At 51.3% G+C, this 21,365-nt stretch overlaps 1 protein-coding gene across 4 annotated transcripts; it reads left to right on the forward strand.

The window, feature by feature from the left end:
• Positions 1–2,228: 2,228 nt before the first annotated feature.
• Positions 2,229–19,995, forward strand: TEKT2 (tektin 2). Of its 4 annotated transcripts, none has more exons than XM_006134270.5 (10): positions 2,229–2,345; positions 4,286–4,453; positions 9,643–9,768; positions 11,611–11,816; positions 13,017–13,160; positions 13,923–14,037; positions 15,372–15,479; positions 17,232–17,375; positions 18,232–18,311; positions 19,576–19,995. In XM_006134270.5, exons 2-10 carry the CDS (start codon positions 4,298–4,300, stop codon positions 19,787–19,789), a joined length of 1,293 nt encoding a protein of 430 aa, XP_006134332.1. In that variant the 5' UTR covers positions 2,229–2,345; positions 4,286–4,297; the 3' UTR covers positions 19,790–19,995. The 4 variants fall into 4 exon arrangements, with proteins under 4 accessions (XP_006134332.1, XP_025046026.1, XP_025046027.1 ...); XM_025190241.3 differs by lacking the exon at positions 2,229–2,345 and adding an exon at positions 2,366–2,438; XM_025190242.3 differs by lacking the exon at positions 2,229–2,345 and adding an exon at positions 2,484–2,534.
• The last annotated feature ends 1,370 nt before the right edge of the window (positions 19,996–21,365 follow it).

Raw genomic sequence — 21,365 nt, forward strand, 5'->3', positions numbered from 1 at the left:
CCTTTTCATCTTACCCTCGCTACACATTCGCGCTCTGGTGTGCATCGACTTGGGCAGATTGTGCAGCAATGACCTTCCTCCTTGCTCTCTAGTGACACAGTGAAAACATTCCTGATGCAGGAGGGCCTACAGAGAGGAGTTATTTATTTGTATTGCTCTGACACCTAGACACCATATCAGAGGGGTAGCCGTGTTAGTCTGAATCTGCAAAAGCGACGAGGAGTCCTGTGGCACCTTATAGACTAACTGAAGTGTAGGAGCATAGACACCATAGTCACAGAGCAGAACCTCCATTGTGCTAGCGGCTGTACAGATACCAAGCAAATAATGATCCCTCCCCCAAAGAACTTGGTTGCTCCACCATTCACTGATGCTTAGAACCCAGTTGTCTTATGTCTACACAGAGGAGATGTGCCTACATCTCAGACTTCAGTAGAGTCAACCACAGTGTTGGCTGCAATTTGGTGGACCACATTTTGCCCAGCCCTGACCTAAAGGTGCAGTAGGGGGTGCAGGGGTTTTGGTTGTGACTTGGTGCAGGGTCTGGGAGGAGGTCTGGGTGCAGGGGGACAGAGGGCAACTTTCTAAACTAAGACCATGGGATTCTTAAACACATGTTTTTAAGGCAAAGTTACGTTAAAATATGAACATACTGCAGATCATACATATTTATTAAGGATCAAGTGACCATTTAAAGAACCAGGGTAAGGAGTTTGGTTTGCTTGCTGGGGAGCCATCATCCTTTTGAGGACACTAAAAAGGGTGACCACATTTTTAAACACCTCACCTCATTTGGCGCTTCTCTTGTGTACATGCTTGGTGTGGAAGCTTTTCCATTAGAAGGACTCTCCTTATTTTACTACACTGCAGATCCATAGGAGAAGTACTGGGATGGGTTACCTAGGGAGGTGGTGGAATCTCCATCCCTAGAGGTTTTTAAGTCTCGGCTTGACAAAGCCCTGGCCGGGTTGATTTAGTTGGGATTGGTCCTTCCTTGGGCAGGGGGCTGGACTTGATGACCTCTGGAGGTCTCTTCCAGATCTATGATTGTCACATTTTTTTAACGATGTGCAATACAGGGCTTTGCTGCTGACAAAGACATTAACGTGTCATTCCGTTTAAAATGTAGATCCTTCACTGATGCATTAAGTAAACAGACCAGGGAATTGCTAGGAAGCTGGCCTTTTGTTAGAAGATGAATAGTCTGATAGCTGCCTCTCCAAATCATTCCTGAACATAACCGCCACATGTGTATGTATGTTCCCTTTTCCTCACAACCTGTCCAGCACAGCACCTCCTTAGCAAAAATATGATGAATATTAACTGTAGTCAAATGCCTTCTATCCAGTAATGTATAACTTTATTCTTTGTGCTGCACAACTGAAGATAATATTCCTTTTTCCAATACAGAGAGCTGCTCATTCAGATCAATTTCTTAGTCCAAATCCCTCTCCAGTCTTTTGGTCTGGGATGTTAAGATCTTTTTTCTATTAGAATTGCATCTGTTTTAGAAATTAAACCTTTTTGTCCCCTGTTTACTCCTGGATCAGCTCCTAAAACGTGGTTAAAGGGCTGGACAGAAGCGTCTTGTATTAAACTTTCACACAACATTTGGCACCAATTGAAAATATTACTTAAAATCAGAACCTAAGATCAGCTCTCCAAACGGAGTAATCTCCCTTCCTCTCCACCACAAATACCAGGTGGTCCCCGGGCTACGAACGCATCGACTTACGACCAACTTCCCATTAAGCGCATTACAGCCGGTCCCCAAGTTACGAATGAGCGATCTGCACTTACGAACAGCGCGGTCACATTTAAATGAATGGAGTCTGACTTACGAACAGATTGAGTTACGACCAAGTGTTTGGTATGTAACTCGTTCTAAAGTCGGGGACTATGTGTAGTCACTTTAAGTCACTACGGTTTTTTTGTTTGTTTTTTGTCCTGTATAAGTGGAGGTGAGTTTCCCTGGTGCATATGGGTGTCCATGTTCTCTACTCTCTCAGATGCTGCCCTCTTCCCTGGCTCCTTGTTGTCCTCTCCAATCCCACCCAGAACCTCTGAGTTGCACCAGATCCCACTTCTCTCTTTTTCCTGCAATCTCGGGCCCAAACAGTTGGGCCTGAAAGCAGGCAAGCCCTTCTCTTCTTACATCCCCTGGTTGCTATGGCTCCCATTCCCTGTAAACAAAGAGGAGAAGGTCCTTGATTGGCTCCTGGTGAGGATGGTTGCCTGGAAACCCCCCCAAGCATGCTTAGCAACCACTAATACAAAAAAAAAAAAAAAAAAAAAACACCCTCAGCCCTGGCCAGCAGAAACTCCAGGGTCAAGGAAGGAAGGTGGTAAGTTGATCCGAGTTGATGGGGTGTGAGGAGCCCAGGATGGGGTGGAGATTCAGGAATTGGGCTTTGTGCAGAGCATCTGAGACGTGTCAGGTCTGGTACTTTTGCCATGGTTACTGTGTATGTGAGAGAAAGGGGAGGGAGGGAGACGTGTTTGTTGTCTGTAGCACTAATCTCAACCCAGAAAAAGTAAGAAACCTTCTCTTCCTCCTGCCTTTCTCTGTGGCTTTTATTCAAATTTTCTCCATATAATTTGACCCCTCCCACCTCTCCAGCAGTCCCAAGGCCCTCGTGTGACTTCTTCCATCCCCCACTCAAGGAACTGCATACCCTACCAACCCCACCCAAACTGGTTTTATTACAAATCTTTGCTTTTTGTACGTGCGCAAAAGGCCCCATTGGTGTTAAATGAACAAGTTGCTTGGTTGAAACCAGCAGGATTTGGTTGCAGTCTCTAATCCAGGGCTGGAGAAACCTTTTTTGGGTCGGGGGCCGCTGATCTGCAGAAAAATCAGTGTGGGGCCGCACCCTAGTGAAAATAAAAAACCCTCACTGACATTATCTCCACCTGAGGAGACAGACACTCCCCACATTCCCCTCGCCTCGGGGCTCCTAGCTTAGTAGATTTTGTGTGCTCCAGCCCCGCGGTAGGGCAGCGGGGGGTTGGAGCACCAGTTGGGCTCCCCAATGCGGGGGAAGAGGGAAGCTGCCCTGAGTCTCAGGGGCCAGATCCAGGCAAGCAGGGGTGGCATCCAGCCCCCGGGTCTGAGATTCTCCCCTACCCCCCTCGCCGCCGCCCATGCTGCCAGTGGCAGAGTGCAGAGCCTCAGTAGGTCCCCAGTGGCCCATGTTCCCTGTAATCTTTGAGTTACTATCTCCAGAGGGCAGTCTGAAGCATGCAGTGCTCTGTTGACAGATGGATCGGGTGCCCTCGCGTCTTTGTGACCTAGCGGCTTCGCGCCCATCCAGGCTGAGCATCGTGCGGGAGGGGCTGCACCTCTGTGTAGAAGAGAACGGCGACAATCCTGTTCTGCGTCTGCAAAATAGGCGCAGCCTCAGGTCTCTGACCAGCCCAGCCCTGTGCGTGGTGAAGCGTGAATGGAACGGACTTTGATGCGCAGAGACGCATCCTATCACTTGCCTGGGCATGTGAAATACGGCAGGGAAATTCACTGCTGGGGCTGACTTTCCCAAGATCAGCAGTTGGGGGAGGTTGCCCAGTGAGCCGAGCAGGTGAAGGATGGACAGATGCATCATCCTCAGTGATCCATTTTGGGCAATTTCACCGTCACAGGATTTAAAAAATCGTAAATTTCACGCTTTCAGCGTATTTGAATCTGGAATTTCACAAGGTTGTAATTTTGGGAGTCCTGACGCGTGTGTGTGTGTGTGAGAGAGAGAGGGGTCTGTGTGTTTCACTTCTGTGCCGCTCCTGACAGCGGTGCTGTTTTCAGAGCTGGGCAGCTAGAGAGAGGCGGCTATCGACTGAGAGCATGGTATGATATTGCCACCCTTACAGTGGCTCCTCTGTCTTCAGAGCTGGAGCCACGGTCAGCACCCACGACTCTCCTGGCAGTGCAGATCGAAGGGTGGCCACCCCATAGATATGCTTGTGACACCTGTGCAACTCCCTTTTGGGTCAGAGCCCCCCAATTTGAGAGAGACTGGTTACAGCCCCCCAGCCCTGTGGTGTCTGTGCTACAGAGGGTAAAAGCACACAAGACCCGATTTCACGATGCATTTTTCATGGCTGTGAATTTGGTAGGACCCTGGTCATCAGGTATTCCCAAGAAGGCACATTGTCAAAAGGGGATGCTGGTGGCTGAGAAACTTTTACTGTCCTTTTCTGTGCTTTCCAACCTCAAGGGGCATTCCCATGGCCGACAGGGAAGTCAGTCGATTGCTTGTTTTTTTCCCCTCTCTCTCTCTCTCCACTGAAGTGAGCTGCTGACATGGCCACGCTAAGTGTGAAGCCCGGACAGAGATTTACAGTACCAGACTGGCACACCAATGCCAACCTCATCTCTACCAATGCTGAGCGTCAGCGTTCTGCTTCCCATCAGATCAGGCAGGAAGCCAGAGTTCTCCGTAATGAAACCAACAACCAGGTGGGCTTCCTAGGTGCTTCGCTCTCCTTAAGAACATAATGGCCAGACTGGGTCAGACCAAAGGTCCATCTAGCCCAGTGTTCTGTCTTTTTACAGTGGCCAAAGCCAGGTGCCCCAGGAGGAATGAACAGAACAGGGGGATTGTCAAATGGTCCGTCCCTTGTTGCCCATTCCCAGCTTCTGACAAACAGAGGTCAGGGATACCATTCCTCCCCATCCTGGCTAATAGCCTTTGATAGACCTAACCTCCATGAGTTTATCTAGTTTTTATTTTAACTCGAATAGTCTTGGCCTTCCCAGCATCCTCTGGCAAGGAGTTCCACAGGTTGACACTGCATCATGTGAAGTACTTCCTTTTGTTTGTTTTAAACTTATCTATTCATTACATTTGGTGCCCTCTCTAGTTCTTGTATTATGGGAAGGAGTACATAACTCTTATTTACTTTCTCCACACAAATCATGATTTTATGGACCTTTGTTGTAATCGTATCCTCTTTTAGATTCCTCTTTCCTAAGCTGAAAAGTCCCCATTTTATTATTCCCTCCTCATATGGCATCTGTTCCAAACTCCTAATCATTTTTATTGCCCTCTTCTCAACTTTTTCCAATGCTGCTCCTTTTTGTTTGTTAAAGCGGTTTGCTGGCTGGGGCCAGGAGAAGGGAGTGTTTAAAGTCCTGTCTGGCTGAATGAATTGGAATGGGGAAGAAGTGTGTCCCATGTCAACTTTCAGATGACTGAAGCAGCCCTTTGGCTGTAATGATGGCTTGTTAGGAAGTGCTTGCTCAGTGTGAAATTAGCAAGGCCAGGTGAATGCTGGGGGTGAGAATAATCTTCCAATAAAATTGGTTCTAACATATAAACTCAGTTGATGTGGCCCATGCTCTCCCCAATTCTGTGTTCACCTTCTACAAATGCCTCATCAGCTCAAGTTTTACCCACAAAATTGGATTGAATACCCTGGAAAGGGTTTTTTTTTTTTTTTTAATTTCACATCTGTGCACGTTCACACCTGAATTCTGATTAGAACAGCAACTTTCATCCAGTCATGAAACAGAGACAGATGTGACTAATCCAAGCTCTGTTGCTCAGCTGTACTTTTGGACTATGAATAGCAAGGTGCAGGGTGAACAAAACTTGTGTGAAATTGTCAGAGTTTGAATACATCTGTGAGAATGCCAGTCTGACTTTGTGGGCTAGGCCACTCCTACACCAGTGTTTATGTGGGCAAAATGTGTCACTTGGGGTACGTCTAGACTACAGGGTTTTGTCGACAGAATTTTTGTCGACAGATACTGTCAACAAAGCTTCTGTCGACAAAGAGCGTCTAGACTACATTCAGTTCTGTCGACAAAGCAAGCTGCTTTGTCGACAAAACCCTGTAGTCTAGACACAACCCTACATGAAATAACACCTTCTGTTGACAGAACTCTGTCGACAGAAGGCGTTATACCTCGTAAAATGAGGTTTACCAGCATTGACAAAACTGCTGAGTTCTGTCGACGTTATGTCGACAGAACTCAGCGGTAGTGTAGACGCAGGTATAGTTTTGTCGACAAAACTCTGTAGTCTAGACACACCCTTAGGGATGTGAACAAACCCCACATCTCTGAGTGACACAAGTTTCACCAGCATAAGTGGTACAGGTTGAATTGCTCTAGTCCAGCACTCTCTGGTCCGGAAACATTCTCTCTCTGGTCCGGTATGATTTTAGTTAACCAAATGTCCATAAAATTTGTTTGCAGCCACCGATTCTGGCTCTGTTCTGTGCTGTGATTTAGCTCTAGTTCACCCCTAAATGTCTTCTAAGAGCCCAGGAAGCGGCAGACATGTTGGTAATGCTTCCAGACAGTATGGAAAATTCTCTGGTTTAGAATGGGTCAAGTCCCGAGGATGCTGGACTAGAGAGGTTCATCCTGTAGTGTAGACAGTGCTATGCTGGAAGGAGAGTTTCTCTCCCTCGCTCCTGTGGATGCAAGTACAGCTGCATTGGTACTGCTGTGAGCTTGCTAGTGTAGATGTACCCTAAGTTATTTGCTGTGATTTATCTATTTAGATCTTAGTAGCCAGTGTGTTCCATTTTTAAAGCCAAAAAGGACTATCCAATCCGTCCTCCCTCACTAACGACTGGAACAATTTACCTCGGGAGTTGGTGGATTCTCCATCGCTTTCGGCCTTTACATTTTGTTCCTGGGGAGCAAATATTTGCTAATGGATTCTTCAGACTGGAAGGATCCAACAGCTGGACGTTGAAGCTGGAGAAATCCAGAATGGAAGTAAGGGGCATGTTTCTAACAGTGAGTCTAATGCACCACTGGGAAGACTTAACAAAGGGCTGGGGTTGATTCTCCATCACTGGTCATTTTTAAATCAGACTGGATTAAAAAAAAACAACCCAGACGATCTCGTTCAAAAGGAAACATGTTGGGAGCTTCCTCTGGCCTGTGTCGTAGAGGAGGCCATGCTGAAGGATCACAGTGGTCCCTTCTGGCCTTGGAATCTGATTCTGCACATCTGGGTGACTTTCGGAAAGCTCTGCTCTGGGTCAAGCAGAAGTTGCAGACTTGATGCAGAAATTGTTGGGGGGAAGCTCTTGGGTCTGTGGAGGGGCAGGACTCAGGGATCACAAAGGGACCGTCGGGCCTTCCTCTGTAAGACCTCCCATTGCTGCTGGGCCTACCTTGTCATTGGGAGTGGAGACCTACTGGCACCACTCACAAAACCCTTTCGCTAGGCCAGGGCGCCGGGTTATGGCTTGATCCCCCTTCTCTGCTGGGAACCTCCATAACGAAAACCATCCAATTCACTGACCACAGTTGGCCCTCCTGGTACAAGGCAGAAGCTCACTGCCTGAATATAGGCCCCATTGGATGCAGCCAGGTAACTGACATTGGGGGTTATTTATAGAGAGCGGTACGTGTGTAATAGGCCGGAGGGGTGCAGAGATCATATGATAGCTGTTACACTTTCCTTTTCCTGCACTGAATGCCCTCCCCCCCTTTCGCGGATACACAGGTCAGTTTCTCCCTGTCCTGTGCATAAAGGTATTAACGCTGCCTTAAACTTCAGAGCTACAATACATGGATCTCTGAATGCAGGTGTGTAGCTGGGTCAGCACTCCCCTCACACAAGCGCCCCCCTTTGTCCGAGTGTGGGTTCCTGCATTCTGTCAGTCTTAAAAGCCTTGTGGCTACTCAGCCCTCTAGCCAAGTCACACTGTGCAATCACAACCTCCTTCCGGGGTACACCTCTAACGGGCCCATCCCGGTGCCCTGTGTAGAGTGTGTCTCTGAGTTCAGTCTTTTCCCCTATGACAGTGGTGCCTCCTGGGCTTCTCCTCCTGGAGACAATGTTCTAAACAGCTCCCCATTCTGAGCGGTCCTTGGCTCTGCCAGACAGTCAGCCTTGGCCTTCTCTTTTCCAGGTCTGGACTGCAACTATCTTCCTCTAGTCCTGCAGCTTCCTATATAGTCCCTCGTGGCCCCTGATTGGCTGGGTTCCTCCTAGTGACTCTAGCCACTTGGAGGTCTGCTCTATGGCCCTTTTGGCCTTAGGGCCTAGCCCCATTACAAGGTGTTAGCAGTTCCTAGTCAGCTGCACAGAGAGAGAGTTTCATGGTAAACAAAACAACCCTTTACTACACATTCAACCTCTCATTGTAAATGGGGCATGTGGAATAATTTAGCAATAACTTTTATGCAAAAGCTATTCACCAGTAAACCTGTAGGTGTCCTTCCTGCAGATTTCTCCATTTTGCTGCCGTGACCTCTGTTTCAGCATGAGGTTTGACGGAACACATGCCCTTTTATAGAGAAGCTGGAAACAGCTCTCTGGACACAGCAGCAATTGCAGACAGTTCCTGCGCCTATAGTCAGCTGTCTCCTCAATTTCCAAGCAGACTGGGAATTTGCAGCCTGTCATCCCAAGTGGTACAGCTGCTGTGATGCAGCCTTCGCAACAGATCTCTCTGCACTTAGGTTGGACATTAGGAAAAACTTCCTAGTTGTCAGGGTGGAGAAACACTAGAATCAATTGATTAGGGGGGTTGTGGAATGTCCATCACTGGAAATATTTCAGAGCAGGTGAGACAGACATCTGCCAGGGATGATCTAGATCAGGGGCTGTTAAACATCTGGTTGGTGCAGCAGGGCTAAAGCAGATTCCCTCATTGCTCTGGATCTGTGTAGCTCCCAGAATTGGCTGCTGGGTCCCTGTGTCCCCTAAGCTCTGTGTGCTGCCCTCACCTCCAGCGCCAACTCCACAGCTCTCTCTGGCTGCAAACATAGAGCCCTCTGATCCCTCTGCCTAAAGGTCGCAGGGACATGCTGGCTGCTTCCAGGAGCGGTGAGGACCCAGGGCAGGTGGAAGTCTGCACTACCCGTGCTGTTCTGCTTAGGAACGTGAATGTGTATCTGTGTGGTTCCATTGGTTAATGCACATGGTTATGCACAGCTCCCTCCCTCCCACCCCTGCTGCTGCCTCTGTAGTGGGGGAGAGGTGGGAGCCAGATTTCAAACTCCTCACGGAACCGCCCTCCCCCCCCACCTCGGTGCTGCCTCTGATGCAGAGGTAGCAGCAGCGGAAAGGTGGGAGCTGTGGGTAACCAGCTTTGCACATATACCAGCTCCTGTGAGAGCCATCTCCTCCGCCTACCATGTGAAAAATGTCAGCACTTACACCTCTACATAAATGCATTTTAACATCCCTGCCAGGAGCCATCTGAGGTAAACACTGCCCTCCCAGGCCCTTAAACCCATGTCCACCTCAACCCCTTGTCCCAGCCCTGAGCCCACTCCCATGCCCCAACCCTCTGCCCCCACCTAGTGGAAGTGAGGGAGAGTGATGGAGAAGGGGTGGGACAGCGGGCTGGAGTGAAGGGGGGGGGCTCGGAAAAGGGGCGGGGTGTTTAGTTCTGTGCAATTTAGAAAGCTGTTTACAAGAGAGAAAATCACACAGCCGTGCGGATTTGTGGGTGTGCCAGTGTTCATGGAGACTCTGGGTTTGATGCTTTAGTGGCCTGTACCTTGTGTGGTTATTTCCATTAGTACAAAGCAGGGGCAACACACCGGACTACCAGAAGCAATGCTAGTCCTTCACATGCAAGGCACTGTCTAGGCCGGTGAAATGATCCTAAGTCTTCACAATTTCAGCGACCAGGAATGGATTGAATTGGGGTCTCTTTTCATTCTAGACGCATTGGGACGAGCATGACAACCGAACGCGACTCGCCGAGCGCATCGACAGCGTGAACCGATGGAAGGAGACCTTGGACAAATGCCTCACCGACACAGACACCGAAATCGATGCCTTAATCAAAGTACGCTGGGGAAGCAGGTGGCTTCAACTCAACTATGCTTTTCATCCATGAGCCAGACCTGGGCAGACTCCTGTGTAGGGCTTAGGATCAGAGACGCTGAGTTCAGCTGAGAGTCATGGCCTTAAATTGTGTTCAGTAAAACAAACCCCGTTTCTTCTGTCCCTGGCTGAATTGAGGCATTGCATTGCGCTGAGTGTTTCATATAGTCTCCCTTCTTAGAAAAATATCTGCAGGGAGAACAAAGCAATTCATGAAATGCTAAACTTTTAAAAACTTTAAGAAATAATGAGAGGATTTAAAAAAAACATTTATTGGGAGCTCAACAGGAAAAATTAGGCAGGAAAAATTCAAGTCACGTCTTTTCTTAAGTTAGAATGAAGAGTTTGCGTCTCCTCACTTAGCTTCACCGAAGGCTAAATCTGTTTTGTGCATTTCCCCAAGGCCTTGCCAGGGACTCACTGCAGGGCCACCAGCAAGTCGCACATTCTCTTGAACCTGGGTTTTCTGATATGTACGATAGGGATGGAGCTGCTGTAGCTGGGAGCGGGGCAGAATATTTGCAAAGATGAGGTCGTCAGAGAAAGGGATATTGCAAGGGCTGGGATCAACTGGAAATGGGAAAGTATTTTTGGTCCTGTCGGACTTTAGGGTCGCCAAGGGGGAGAAGCCCCTAAGCTCCTTTTGCTCCAAAAATCATGGGAGAGCTGAGTGTGAGCTGAGGGGCTAACAGCATTAGCACGTCGCCTCTGCACTGCGGGCCTTATAGACCAGTGATGGGCCACATAGACTAACGGCCCTCTTCATATCAGCGATGGCAAGGTTGTTGTAACCAAGACGCTGTCCCGGGAGAGGGTAGCCTTGCTCCCTGCGCTTGCCTGTCTGGAATGTGCAGGCTGGGCCGACTGATCCGTGGCAGCGCTTTGACTGGATGCAGAGGGAGCGCCCGGCTCTCCCAGTCAGCGTGGTGTGCGCCGTCGGCCCGCCCCTCCCTCCCTTGCTTTCATAATACTGATAGGAAACAATGACACACTGGAAACTGGCAGAATCTGGCAACCCCGCGCAAACGCAACCCTGAACAAAATGTCTCGCGGGCCTCCCTTTAGAACCCCAGTGGGCTACATCCAGCCCTCAGGCTGCAGGTTGCCCGCCCGGCCTATAGACAGAGGCCGTCAGCTCGGGCACCTTGCGCCCAGTAGATGGCAGCCGTGCACCACTCGCGACAAGGCTTAAAAGCTGCTTCCAGCCGTAGCAAGGAGGAGGGACTGGGTAGAGCCCTGCAAGCCGGCAGCTACCAGCTCCGTGCCGGTGGGTGTGGATGGGAATGTCCAGGATTCATTTTTGCGGCTATGGGAGCGCATGCGGACACTACCAAGAGGGCTCTACACAGGTGCTTGTCCCACTCCGCCCTGCCCAGCGACCACCAGGAAGCGAGGTCGGGGCGATCCTGCGGAGGAGTGTGGTTGGGGTGTTGGTCCCACTCCCCGCCCACCCCACCTGGCACTCCTAGTGGGGATGGGACAAGCACCCATGCCCTGGCCACGCTCCCCAGTAAGCACAGGACAGAGCCGGACAAGCACCCCGAGGACCCACCTGCACCTGCTCCTCCTGAAGGAGCACTGCGAGACCGCTTGCTGCTGTTGAGGTGCAGGTGTGGACGTGGGTGCCCATAAAAAGGCGGGGAGCAGATTGCAGATGGGATGCACGTTGTTTCCAGTGGATGTGGGTGGATCCGTGTTTTTATCTGCATGCATGGTGCTGGGCAATCGCCATGGGAACTGCCGCGCACCTTCCCCCCAGAGGAAGGGCGGCACCCCTCACCCACGCTGCCTTCTCCCCCCGCAGATGAAGGAGGCCGCAGAACGTGCACTGCAGGCCAAGAACTTGCCCTTGGATGTGGCCATCGAGTGCTTGACGCTTCGGGAGAGCCGCCGAGCCATTGACGTGGTGAAGGACCCGGTGGAGGACGAGCTGCACAAGGAGGTGGAGGTGATCGATGGAGCCAAGAGAGACCTGCAGCAGAAAGTGAGCGAGGCCTTCGAGCAGCTCTGGTGAGTCGAGCCGCAGAGCTCGGGCTGGGTCCCACCGCGCCGGTGGATTCCAAATCGTACACGTCTCTCTCCGCGGGGCTCTGGGCTGGACGTGCCTCCAGGCTGGCCAGCGTCTGAGCAGAGCCTTGGCTGTTAAACGTGGTGTCAGCATCTCAAGGGGACACCCAGTAGCAGCCCTGGCCGGAGTGGACCCGTTAAGAACAAACGGTGGACATACTGCTGGAATAATGGCAGCGAATAGGTAGGCCTGAACTTTTGCCCCAGTAGCTCTGGATCCCCGGGTGGGACCCTGAACATCCCGGCCCCTCCAAGGCAACTCATGCCCCGAAGCACATGCTGCTTTCCAAACACGACCCTGCTGTGCCCAGCTTTCTGGGCGCTCCGCCCTTCTGGGTCACTGCACTTCAGGCCTGCTCGGGCGGAGGGTTCAAGGAGCAGCTATAGCTGAGCCACCAAATAATCACCGTGGAGGCTCAAACGGGGCCAGCCTGGTGCTATAGAATCTCATTGTTTGTTTGTTTGTTTATTTTAAAAAGCCCAGTCAGGTCTCTAGCCCACAGAGGTCCCCAGAAAGCTCGGGAAATGTGAACTGAGTTTAGGCCAGTTGGCTGGCTGGTCTGACTCTCTCTGTCACCTCGGATGGACAAGTCGCCGTGTCCTCTGAGTGAACCAGTCTGGCAGCCCAGGTCTGACTCCGGTTTGTTCACCATGTGCTGCATGATCTGTCTGCCAAGGAGATGTGTTGTCACTGACTCTTCCAGTCATGGGCGGTGGGTGAAGCTAGGGCTGGGGGGAGGCAACTCTTCAGCCCCGCCTCTTCTACCTGAGGCTTCACCCCTTGCAGGAGCCAACCCCGTTACCCTCCCCCCCCTTGGGGCAGAGCTCCAGCTCTTCCCCTCTCACCTCAAGCCACCTTCCACTGTAGGGGCAGGTCTCCAGCACCCCCTGCATGAGCCTCTCCAGCCCTGGAGCATGGGGAGGGCGGGGGGCACGTGGTCCCCAGCCTCAGTGTGGCTGAAGCCTGGTGGCAGCCCAGGAGGCACAATGAAGCAGGGGGTGAAAAGTGGGCGGGGCCACGCCTGGCAGTTTGGGAATGCAATGCCTCCCCCTGCCTCTCACACCCACTGCCCGTGGTTCCAGTGCCACCTTTTCCAGCCAAACCGTGACCAATGCAGCTTGTCCTGCCCTTTCCTTTGGCAGCCTCTTGCAGGAAGCCCGTCAGCAGCTCAACTTCGATCACCGGGGTAAAATGGAAGCCCTGGAGATAGACCGGGTCTGCTCCTCCCTCAACGTCAACTCACCCAACATCTCGTTCAAGGTCAATCCAACCCGGGTCCCAGTCGGGTAAGGGAAAAACCAGGCCCCTCCTGGCCAAACCTTGGCTGCTTTAACCTTCATGCTGACGCTGGAAAGACGTGGGACTCTTGCCACCATGAGCTGAGTTTCTGGTGCTTTGCGGAAATGACTTGATCGACTGGCCTAGAGTTTAAAACACCAAGAGCCGGATTCAGGGCTGTCTGACCGGCTCTGCTGCTGGCAGGGAGTGAGATCAGATGCAGTCCTCGGGGAAGAAAGCCTTTCTCCGTACTTCCAGTGATTGTTGTTACCAGTAACCACTGGTCCTTCCTGAGCACTCTCCCTCCGTCTGAGTGTTTCAAAGCACACGTGAACCTCAGAACAATCCTTGTGATGCAACTTAACAGCACCCCCATTTTATAGAACGGGAAACTGAGGCACAGAGGGGGAAGTGAGTTGCCCAAAATGTCCCGGCAAGTGAGTGACAAACTTGGGGTGAGAACCTGCCTCCCTGTCCTCTGTTGTGACCACTGGACCATGCTAGTTTCACAGGGAGGGTAACAATTCACCCAAGAGGGTGGGTGCATTCAATGTTTGGATATCTCAAAAGGATTCCCTGGTCTGTTATGCAGCAGGTTGGATACAGTGATCAGAGTGGTCCCCTCTGGTCTCGAAATCTGAGTCTCTTTGCAGCTTTAGGAAGTTTTTCCTACCTTCGCATGGGGAGGTTCCTCTTTTGCAGACACTTTGCCTGTTCCCCAAGGGGTGGGTCTGAACCGTCTGTCCCGTTGTGCGCACTTGGCATTCTAGATCGACCACGCCACAGCAGTGGGACCAGTACAGCCAGTACAACAAGGACCGAGCGGAGGCAGAAATGAAAGCCTCCACGGAGCTGCGGGAAGCCATCGCGCTCACCATTGCCCAGGTAAATGCAGAAGCCGCGGGTGCAGTTAAAGGATGTTAAGCCAGGTGACGTGTTCCCCGGTAGAGAAGGCTGGACCAGTGCAGCCTGCTTCCCAGCTTCGAAATAGGCAGCAGGTTAGATGGTGCTTTTGGGGGAGGGAAGGTTTGAAGAAGCCAAATCAAAATTAGCCCGACAGCTCCCATCTGAAGAGCTCCGCCAAAACTGGGTTGGTCCTGTGATGTGGTGTTGCTTCTGGTTCAGGGGAAGGGATGTTTTCTTTGGTGGTTGGAGGACTGCTGGTTTCCTGGATAGCGATTAAAACAAAAAACAAGTGTGTCTCGCTAGATTATCACAGCTCCCCACAGATCTCACCGGGCATGGGCCTTGTCCCAGAGAGCTTGACTCGGACACAAACCAGACGGGGCCCACAGAGCCGTGTAGGAAGGGTCTGGGCAGAAGGGCTACTCTACACTGGCATGACTTTCCGGAAATGCTTAAAACGGAACAGTTTTCTGTTATAAGTATTTCCGGAAAAAGCGCGTCTACATTGGCAGGATGCTTTTCCGGAAAAGCACTTTTCTGGAAAAGCATCCATGCCAATGTAGACGCGCTTTTCCACAAAAAAGCCCCGATCGTCATTTTCGCAATCGGGGCTTTTTTGCGGAAAACACTTCTGTGCTGTCTATACTGGCCCTTTTCTGGAACAGTTTTCCGGAAAAAGGACTTTTGCCCGAACGGGAGCAGCATAGTATTTCTGGAAAAGCGGCTGATTTCTTACAGTAGATTGTCAGTGCTTTTCCGGAAATTCAAGGGGCCAGTGTAGACAGCTGGCAAATTATTCCGGAAAAGCGGCTGATTTTCCGGAATAAGTGGCCAGTGTAGACACAAGGAGTTTTGGAAGAGAAGAGGGATGTTTGTTGAAACATTGGGAGATGTGCCAGGTGTTTCAGGCATAGAGAGGGCTATTGACCAGGACCCAGCTGCTGAGAGTTGTTTCCTTTTACTCCCCATCTGCCTGTCTATGTATCTGCCCTGTGTCTTTATATTGACATGATGCTGTAAGTTCTTTGGGGGCAGAGGCTCTGTTGGTTCTCTGTACAGCACCTAGTGCAGTGGGGTCCTGGCCTTGACCGGACTCCTGGGAGTTGTGACCGTACAAATAATAAAGAGCAGTGCATGCCAGGGGGGTGATGAAGGGCACGAGGAGACTGGAGAGGAGCACAGGAATGGGCAGGCGACAGGTGAGATCATGCAGGGCCCTGAAAGCGAGAGGGGTATGTTCCAGAGGGAGCAGGGTAATTGCTTTAACAGTGCTGCAGAGACATCTCCACGGCCGTAACCTGTTGTCCCTCTAGACAAACAACGAGCTGGAAGCTCAGCGAGTGGCCACCGAGTTCGCCTTACGGAAGAGGATCCGGGAGTTTGAAAAAGCTTATGACGAGCTGAAGTGGCAGGAGAAGAACGTAAATTTCGGGCTTGTTTCCTTCACCTTCCAGCGCCCTGCAGTGCGATTCTAGCGTCAGAGCGTATCTCTGGCAAGGGGGACATGAAACGATTCCTCGCTGCGGGTCAGCACATCCCCGCGCAAGAGGCATTTCTGTCTGAAACCTCTTGGCACATCCACCCCCTGGGGCATCTCGACCTACCTTGGCTCTCCCACTGCCTCGTGGGATTGCTAAGCCTCTATCCCCCAACACCCAGCACTGGTACCAGAAGCAGCTTGTGTACCATTCAGAGGGGGTCAGTATGCCTGGCTGATCAGATACAGCTGCAACACATGCTGTTGTTCCTCCCAGGGAGAAACCATTCTCGCCCACACGGGGTCAGCTGAACCCAAGCTAATGCCTTCGTCTCAGGTGTGGCGATTGCCTGGTACAACCGGCCCTTGTAAAATGCATCAGGGTGTGGACAGGAGGCATCAGTTGTATGAGCTCATGGTATCCCAGCCATGGCCTCCTTGCAATGCTCAGGTCAGCTGATCAGTTGATGTGAAGCGGCTAGTTTGACACCACAAACAAATCGACTTGGCTGACCCCACTTCTTGAGTTTTATCCCTGCTACTCAAATACAAAGGGAAATTCTGCTTTTTCCAGTTGATTCTGTGAAGGAAGAGAAATGTAATTAGAGGTATCACAGAGGGATGAGCAGAGAACTGCTTTGAATCCAGCCCTGCTCAACACCGATTGAAAAATCATAGAACACTAGAACTGGAAGGGACCTCAAGAAATCAAGTCTAGTCCCCTGCCCTCACGGCAGGACCAAGCACCATCTAGACCATCCCTGATAGATGTCTATTCAGCCTGCTCTTAAATATCTCCAATGATGGAGATTCCACACCCTCTCTAGGCAATTTATTCCAATGTTTAACCACCCTGACAATTAGGAAGTTTTTCCTAATGTCCAACCTAAACCTCCCTTGATGCAATTTAAGCCCATTGCTTCTTGTCCTATCATCAGACATTAAGGAGAAAAATTTTCCTCCCTCCTCCTTGTTACACCCTTTTAGGTATGTGAAAGCTGCTACCATGTACCCTCTGACTTCTCTTTTCTAAACTAAACAAACCCAGTTCTTTCAGTCTTCCCTGATAGGTCATGTTTTCTAGACCTTTAATCATTTTTGTTGCTCTTTTCTGGACTTTCTCCAATTTCTCCACATCTTTCCTGAAATGCTCCCATAGGAAGCCCGTTCAGTCAGTGGTGTGAGTGAATAATTCAGTGGTTCTCAGTCCACAACACAATTGCTTGGTGGAATCTGCAAGCTGAAAAGTCAACTTGGGCCCTTATGTTTCATCCTTATAACCCAGCCACAGTGGTCCTGAGACAGCTGCAGCATGCCTTGCCAGACTGGTGTGGAAACTGGATTTTTAAGCAATGATGCCTAGTCCACATAAATTTAGCAAACTGTTTTTCATCCATTTGAGTGGAAGCCCCTTAGTAAGAACATAAGAACGGCCGTACTGGGTCAGACCAAAGGTCCTTCTAGCCCAGTATCCTGTCTACCGACAGTGGCCAACACCAGTGGTTTAAAAACCACTCCAGGCCTGGTAAAACCTCAGAGGGGCTGAAACTGGCTTGAATATAGCTGGTTCCCTATCTAGAGCTGATGGGAATTTCTGGAGCCCCGCAAGCCAGTCTTTGAGTGCCCCCTTACTAACCTGGATACCTGCAAGGGCAGGATGGTATCCATCCCTTGGGCTCTATGTGTTAATCCTCAGACCTTAGAGGAAATTGCTGAGATGGAAGAGGATATCCGACGCCTGGAGGAAGATCTCAGGAAGAAGATGTGGGATCTGAAACTCGCGCACACTCGCCTGGAGACCCGGACGTACCGCCCCAACATGGAGCTGTGCCGGGATCAGGTACAGATGAGCCTGTAGGCTGGACATTTGTATGTGAGGAGGGGTGGATACGAGCCTGGTACCCCCATTGTCCATGAGGGATTTGAAGTTGAGGGTGGAACCCTAGATAGTGCAATCAAAGTAGGGATGTTAAATATTGGTTAATCAAATAGTCGATTAACCTCATGATTTTGTATTGGTTACTGGACTATTCTATAGTCCAAAGGAGCCCCTTGCCATCCGAGGCAGCAGTGCACGGTGCTAGGCAGGAACTGGTACACAAGGGGAGCCAGTTGAAAAAACAGCTCCCCTCGCAGACCAGCTGCCTGTTGCCCCACGCTGCTGCCTCTGATACAGAGGCAGCAGCATAGGGTGGCAGAAGCTCCTGTCCCAGGTGAGGAAAGGGGGGGCTGAGCTCCTGGACCTGGTGCAGGACAGAACTGAGCCAGGCAGTCTGCCCATATGACTCCTAATACACTTTAAATGTAGAGTCGCAGTGAGGGTAGGTCCTGGACCTGGCACAAGCCAGGACTGAGCTGGGCTGCAGGCCAGCCTGCTAAAAAAATTTACTGGCAAGGGGTGGGGGGAAAGGCATGTAGTCTATAGCATTAACCTATAAGCTTTTGCTTATCGGTTAATTGGTTAATCGACTACACTATTACATCTCAAAACCAAAGCATTTCTCTGGGCTCCAAAATACATTTAGGTGTGAACTGAATGGAGATTGAAAGAGGAATAAAAAAGGGGGATCCACCATGCTGTGAGTTAAAGCATAGAAACAAAGGGGTGCAGGAGCTGGGCTATAGGGGGAATTGGAGGAATCATAGTAACTAGCAAACCCCGGTGTCAGCTCTTATGGCCTGTCCCTGACTCCTAGGTGCAGTATGGGTTAACTGACGAGGTCCACCAGCTGGAAGGCACCATCGCTGCCCTGAAGCAGAAACTTGCACAGTCACAGTACGTTCCTAGTGGTTTGGGAGTTAGGTTCCAAGGCATTTAATAACATTTAATAATGTTAACAAGCACCAGAAGGTGCTTTGTACCCTTCGGTGCTGAGGGCACTGAAGGTCAGAAACGTGCATGGCGGGAGATGGGTAGGGAGCTGTAGATTAGACTGCAGGGGGCGCTGCAGATCAGGAACGGTGTATGGTGAGAGGTGGGTGGGGAGCTGTGGATTACACAGCGGGGGCGCTGCAGGTTCATGGCGGGAGGTGGGTGGGGAGCTGTGGATTACACAGCGGGGGTGCTGCAGGTTCATGGCGGGAGGTGGGTGGGGAGCTGTGGATTAGACAGCGGGGGGCGCTGCAGGTGTATGGTGAGAGGTGGGTGGGGAGCTCTGGATTAGACAGCAGGGGGCGCTGCAGGTGTATGGTGAGAGGTGGGTGGGGAGCTATGGATTAGACAGCAGGGGGCGCTGCAGGTGTATGGTGAGAGGTGGGTGGAGAGCTGTGGATTAGACAGCAGGGGGCGCTGCAGGTGTACGGTGAGAGGTGACTGTAGATTAGACATCAGGGGGCGCTGCAGGTGCATGGCGGGAGGTGGGTGGGGAGCTGTGGATTAGACAGCAGGGGGCGCTGCAAGGTGCATGGCGGGAGGTGGGTGGGGAGCTGTGGATTACACAGCAGGGGGCACTGCAAGGTGCATGGCGGGAGGTGGGTGGGGAGCTGTGGATTAGACAGCAGGGGGCGCTGCAGGTGCATGGCGGGAGGTGGGTGGGGAGCTGTGGATTACACAGCAGGGGGCGCTGCAAGGTGCATGGCGGGAGGTGGGTGGGGAGCTGTGGATTAGACAGCAGGGGACGCTGCAAGGTGCATGGCGGGAGGTGGGTGGGGAGCTGTGGATTAGACAGCAGGGGGCGCTGCAGGCCAGGATTGGCAAAACCGGGCTGTGGTTGAACTACATTTATAGAATTGGCGGCGGGGGGCGGAACTGGACAAACAACTGGGGAAATGGAACCACTGCCTGGGATTTGGGTTGGAGTCCCATTGCCGCGGCGCTTGCGTTCTGCATTCCAGTAGCAGCATGTGGGCTTGCTATTAAGAGGCCTGAGCCATAAAACACAGCGTGTCGGGAGCTCCCTCTGTCACTCCAGTGTGCGTTAGCTTGAATGCAAAGGCAAAAGCGGCGCTGCTTTACTGTCGTGGGGGCAGAGCAGGAAGCTGGCTGTTTGTCAGGTGAAATGCCAGCAGACAAGTACCGTGGCACCTTTTGCTTTGCTCAGGGATGCCCTAGACGCTCTCTACAAACACCTGTACCGCATCCAAACTGATATGAGCTACAAAGCCAACTCCCTGCTGCTGGACAACAAGTGCATGGACAGCAGGAGAAAACTCACAGTCCCCGCGGAGAAATTTGTGCCGGAGATTGACACCTTCAACCGCACCACTAACCGGACCCTCTCGCCCCTGAAGAGCAGGCAGCTGGAGCTAGCGTAAGCCTCTGGGCAGCAGAGCCGCGCCGAAGATAAAACTCCTAGTGAGTCAGTTCCGTAGCAAGGGAAGCCGACATCTGTGTTGTGTTAGATCAATGTTATTCTCCTGCCCCCGAAGTTGTTTTATAACTGTCTGTCCCCTTGCAGGATTTTTATAGCTTCTTGCACTTCAAGGAGCATTATAAACAATAAAGTCTGTCCCCACCAGCACTTGTCATCTGACCGCATTGGAAGCGTTTTACGGTGATTGAATCCATGTGGGCTCAGTCTCGAGTGTGTTTTAAGTCCTTTAAAGGGCCGGGTTGCGCTCTCGGAAGGAGCTGTGCCACACTGGGGCCTCTCCAGGTCTTCCCCCCCGTGCAGACAGTCAGATCTGCCTGCTTTCGCGTTTCAAATAAAGTTGTGGGTTTTTGTGTTTTTTTTCTCCTTCTCGCTTTGCGGAACCACCCCAGCTACAAGACAGGGAGCTGGAGTCCATTCTGGCTCTTGTGGCAATAAATGTGCGAACTAAGAGTTAATTGTGTAGTCGCTGTGTCCCAATAGTGCTTGCTATGTGCTAGATCTTTTTTACACCCTCGAAGACAAAAGTCGCTACTCCAGGCGTTCGCCATTGAAAACTTGTTATGCGGGTGAAATTGGGCTCAGGGTCTAGCCTGTCTGTCTGTGTCTGACTCACTCTTCATCCACCAGTGTTATGTTTCTGGTGCTACAGTAGTGGTCCCTGTAGAAAAGAAAGCTGCTAGATTTCCTGATCTCAAGGTGAGTTTGCAGGAGTGGAATTCCGGGGGAAACCCCCATCTTCATGTCTGCCAACTGGGGATCCACTTGGGCAGGTTCATAGTATATCCACCAGCCTGTGATTTTTTTTTTTAAAATAGGGGTTGCCTTCTGCTCTGGAGCCTAAGCATTGATTTTTAAAAAGTCCTGCCTATGCTGGATTGTCTAGCCACCGTGACAAGGCTGTGCCAATCCCTAGGGTAACAGTATAGCTATGTACTGTAACAGTCCCTTCTACTGTGACAAAATACAGGCCTATGTAGCATTTTAAAGACTCACAAGATGGTTTATTAGCTGATGAGCTTTCGTGGGCCAGACCCACTTCCTCAGATCACTAAACTAACAGGGCTACATTTCTAGCGCACTTCTACTGTGCTTATTGAGATTAAGCATTTGCACTGCTCTAGCTGCGCTGGTGCCTAGACACCGGCTGTGGAGCAGGCTTCGGACTTGCGTAATTGCAGCCTTTTAACTCCTGGACCCAGCTATAAACTAACGTACTGCTGGGGGCGGGAGACAGGCGGCCGCCTGAAACAACCGGTCTGAGCTGAATGAGCCGATCCCGCGCTCCCCGCTCAAGCCTAATGCGAATTGAAATTGCACGAATGTGAATTCCTGCGCTGCGGATCCACCTCGGTAGGGAGAGAAAAAGGGCAGAGGCGCCTCCCAGGGGCCAAGGAGCAACGCCCCCCCCCCCAGGCTCTAATGTCATTGGCCGGGGGGGGAGAAGGGGCAGTGAGTGCGCCCATGCGCCTGCTGGGGTGACACCCCCTCCCCCCACACTCCCCTAGGTTCCAGCCGCC

The sequence above is a fragment of the Pelodiscus sinensis genome, chromosome 26, assembly GCF_052426305.1.
Source record: "Pelodiscus sinensis isolate ZL-2025 chromosome 26, ASM5242630v1, whole genome shotgun sequence".
NCBI lineage: Eukaryota > Metazoa > Chordata > Testudines > Trionychidae > Pelodiscus > Pelodiscus sinensis.

Coding starts and splice junctions, on each gene's coding strand:
- TEKT2 (XM_006134270.5), top strand. CDS start 4,298: ATGGCCACGCTAAGTGTGAAGCCCGGACAGAGATTTACAGTACCAGAC. Junction 11,817..13,016: donor GAGGCCTTCGAGCAGCTCTG/GTGAGTCGAGCC, acceptor TTCCTTTGGCAG/CCTCTTGCAGGAAGCCCGTC. Junction 13,161..13,922: donor CCAACCCGGGTCCCAGTCGG/GTAAGGGAAAAA, acceptor TTGGCATTCTAG/ATCGACCACGCCACAGCAGT.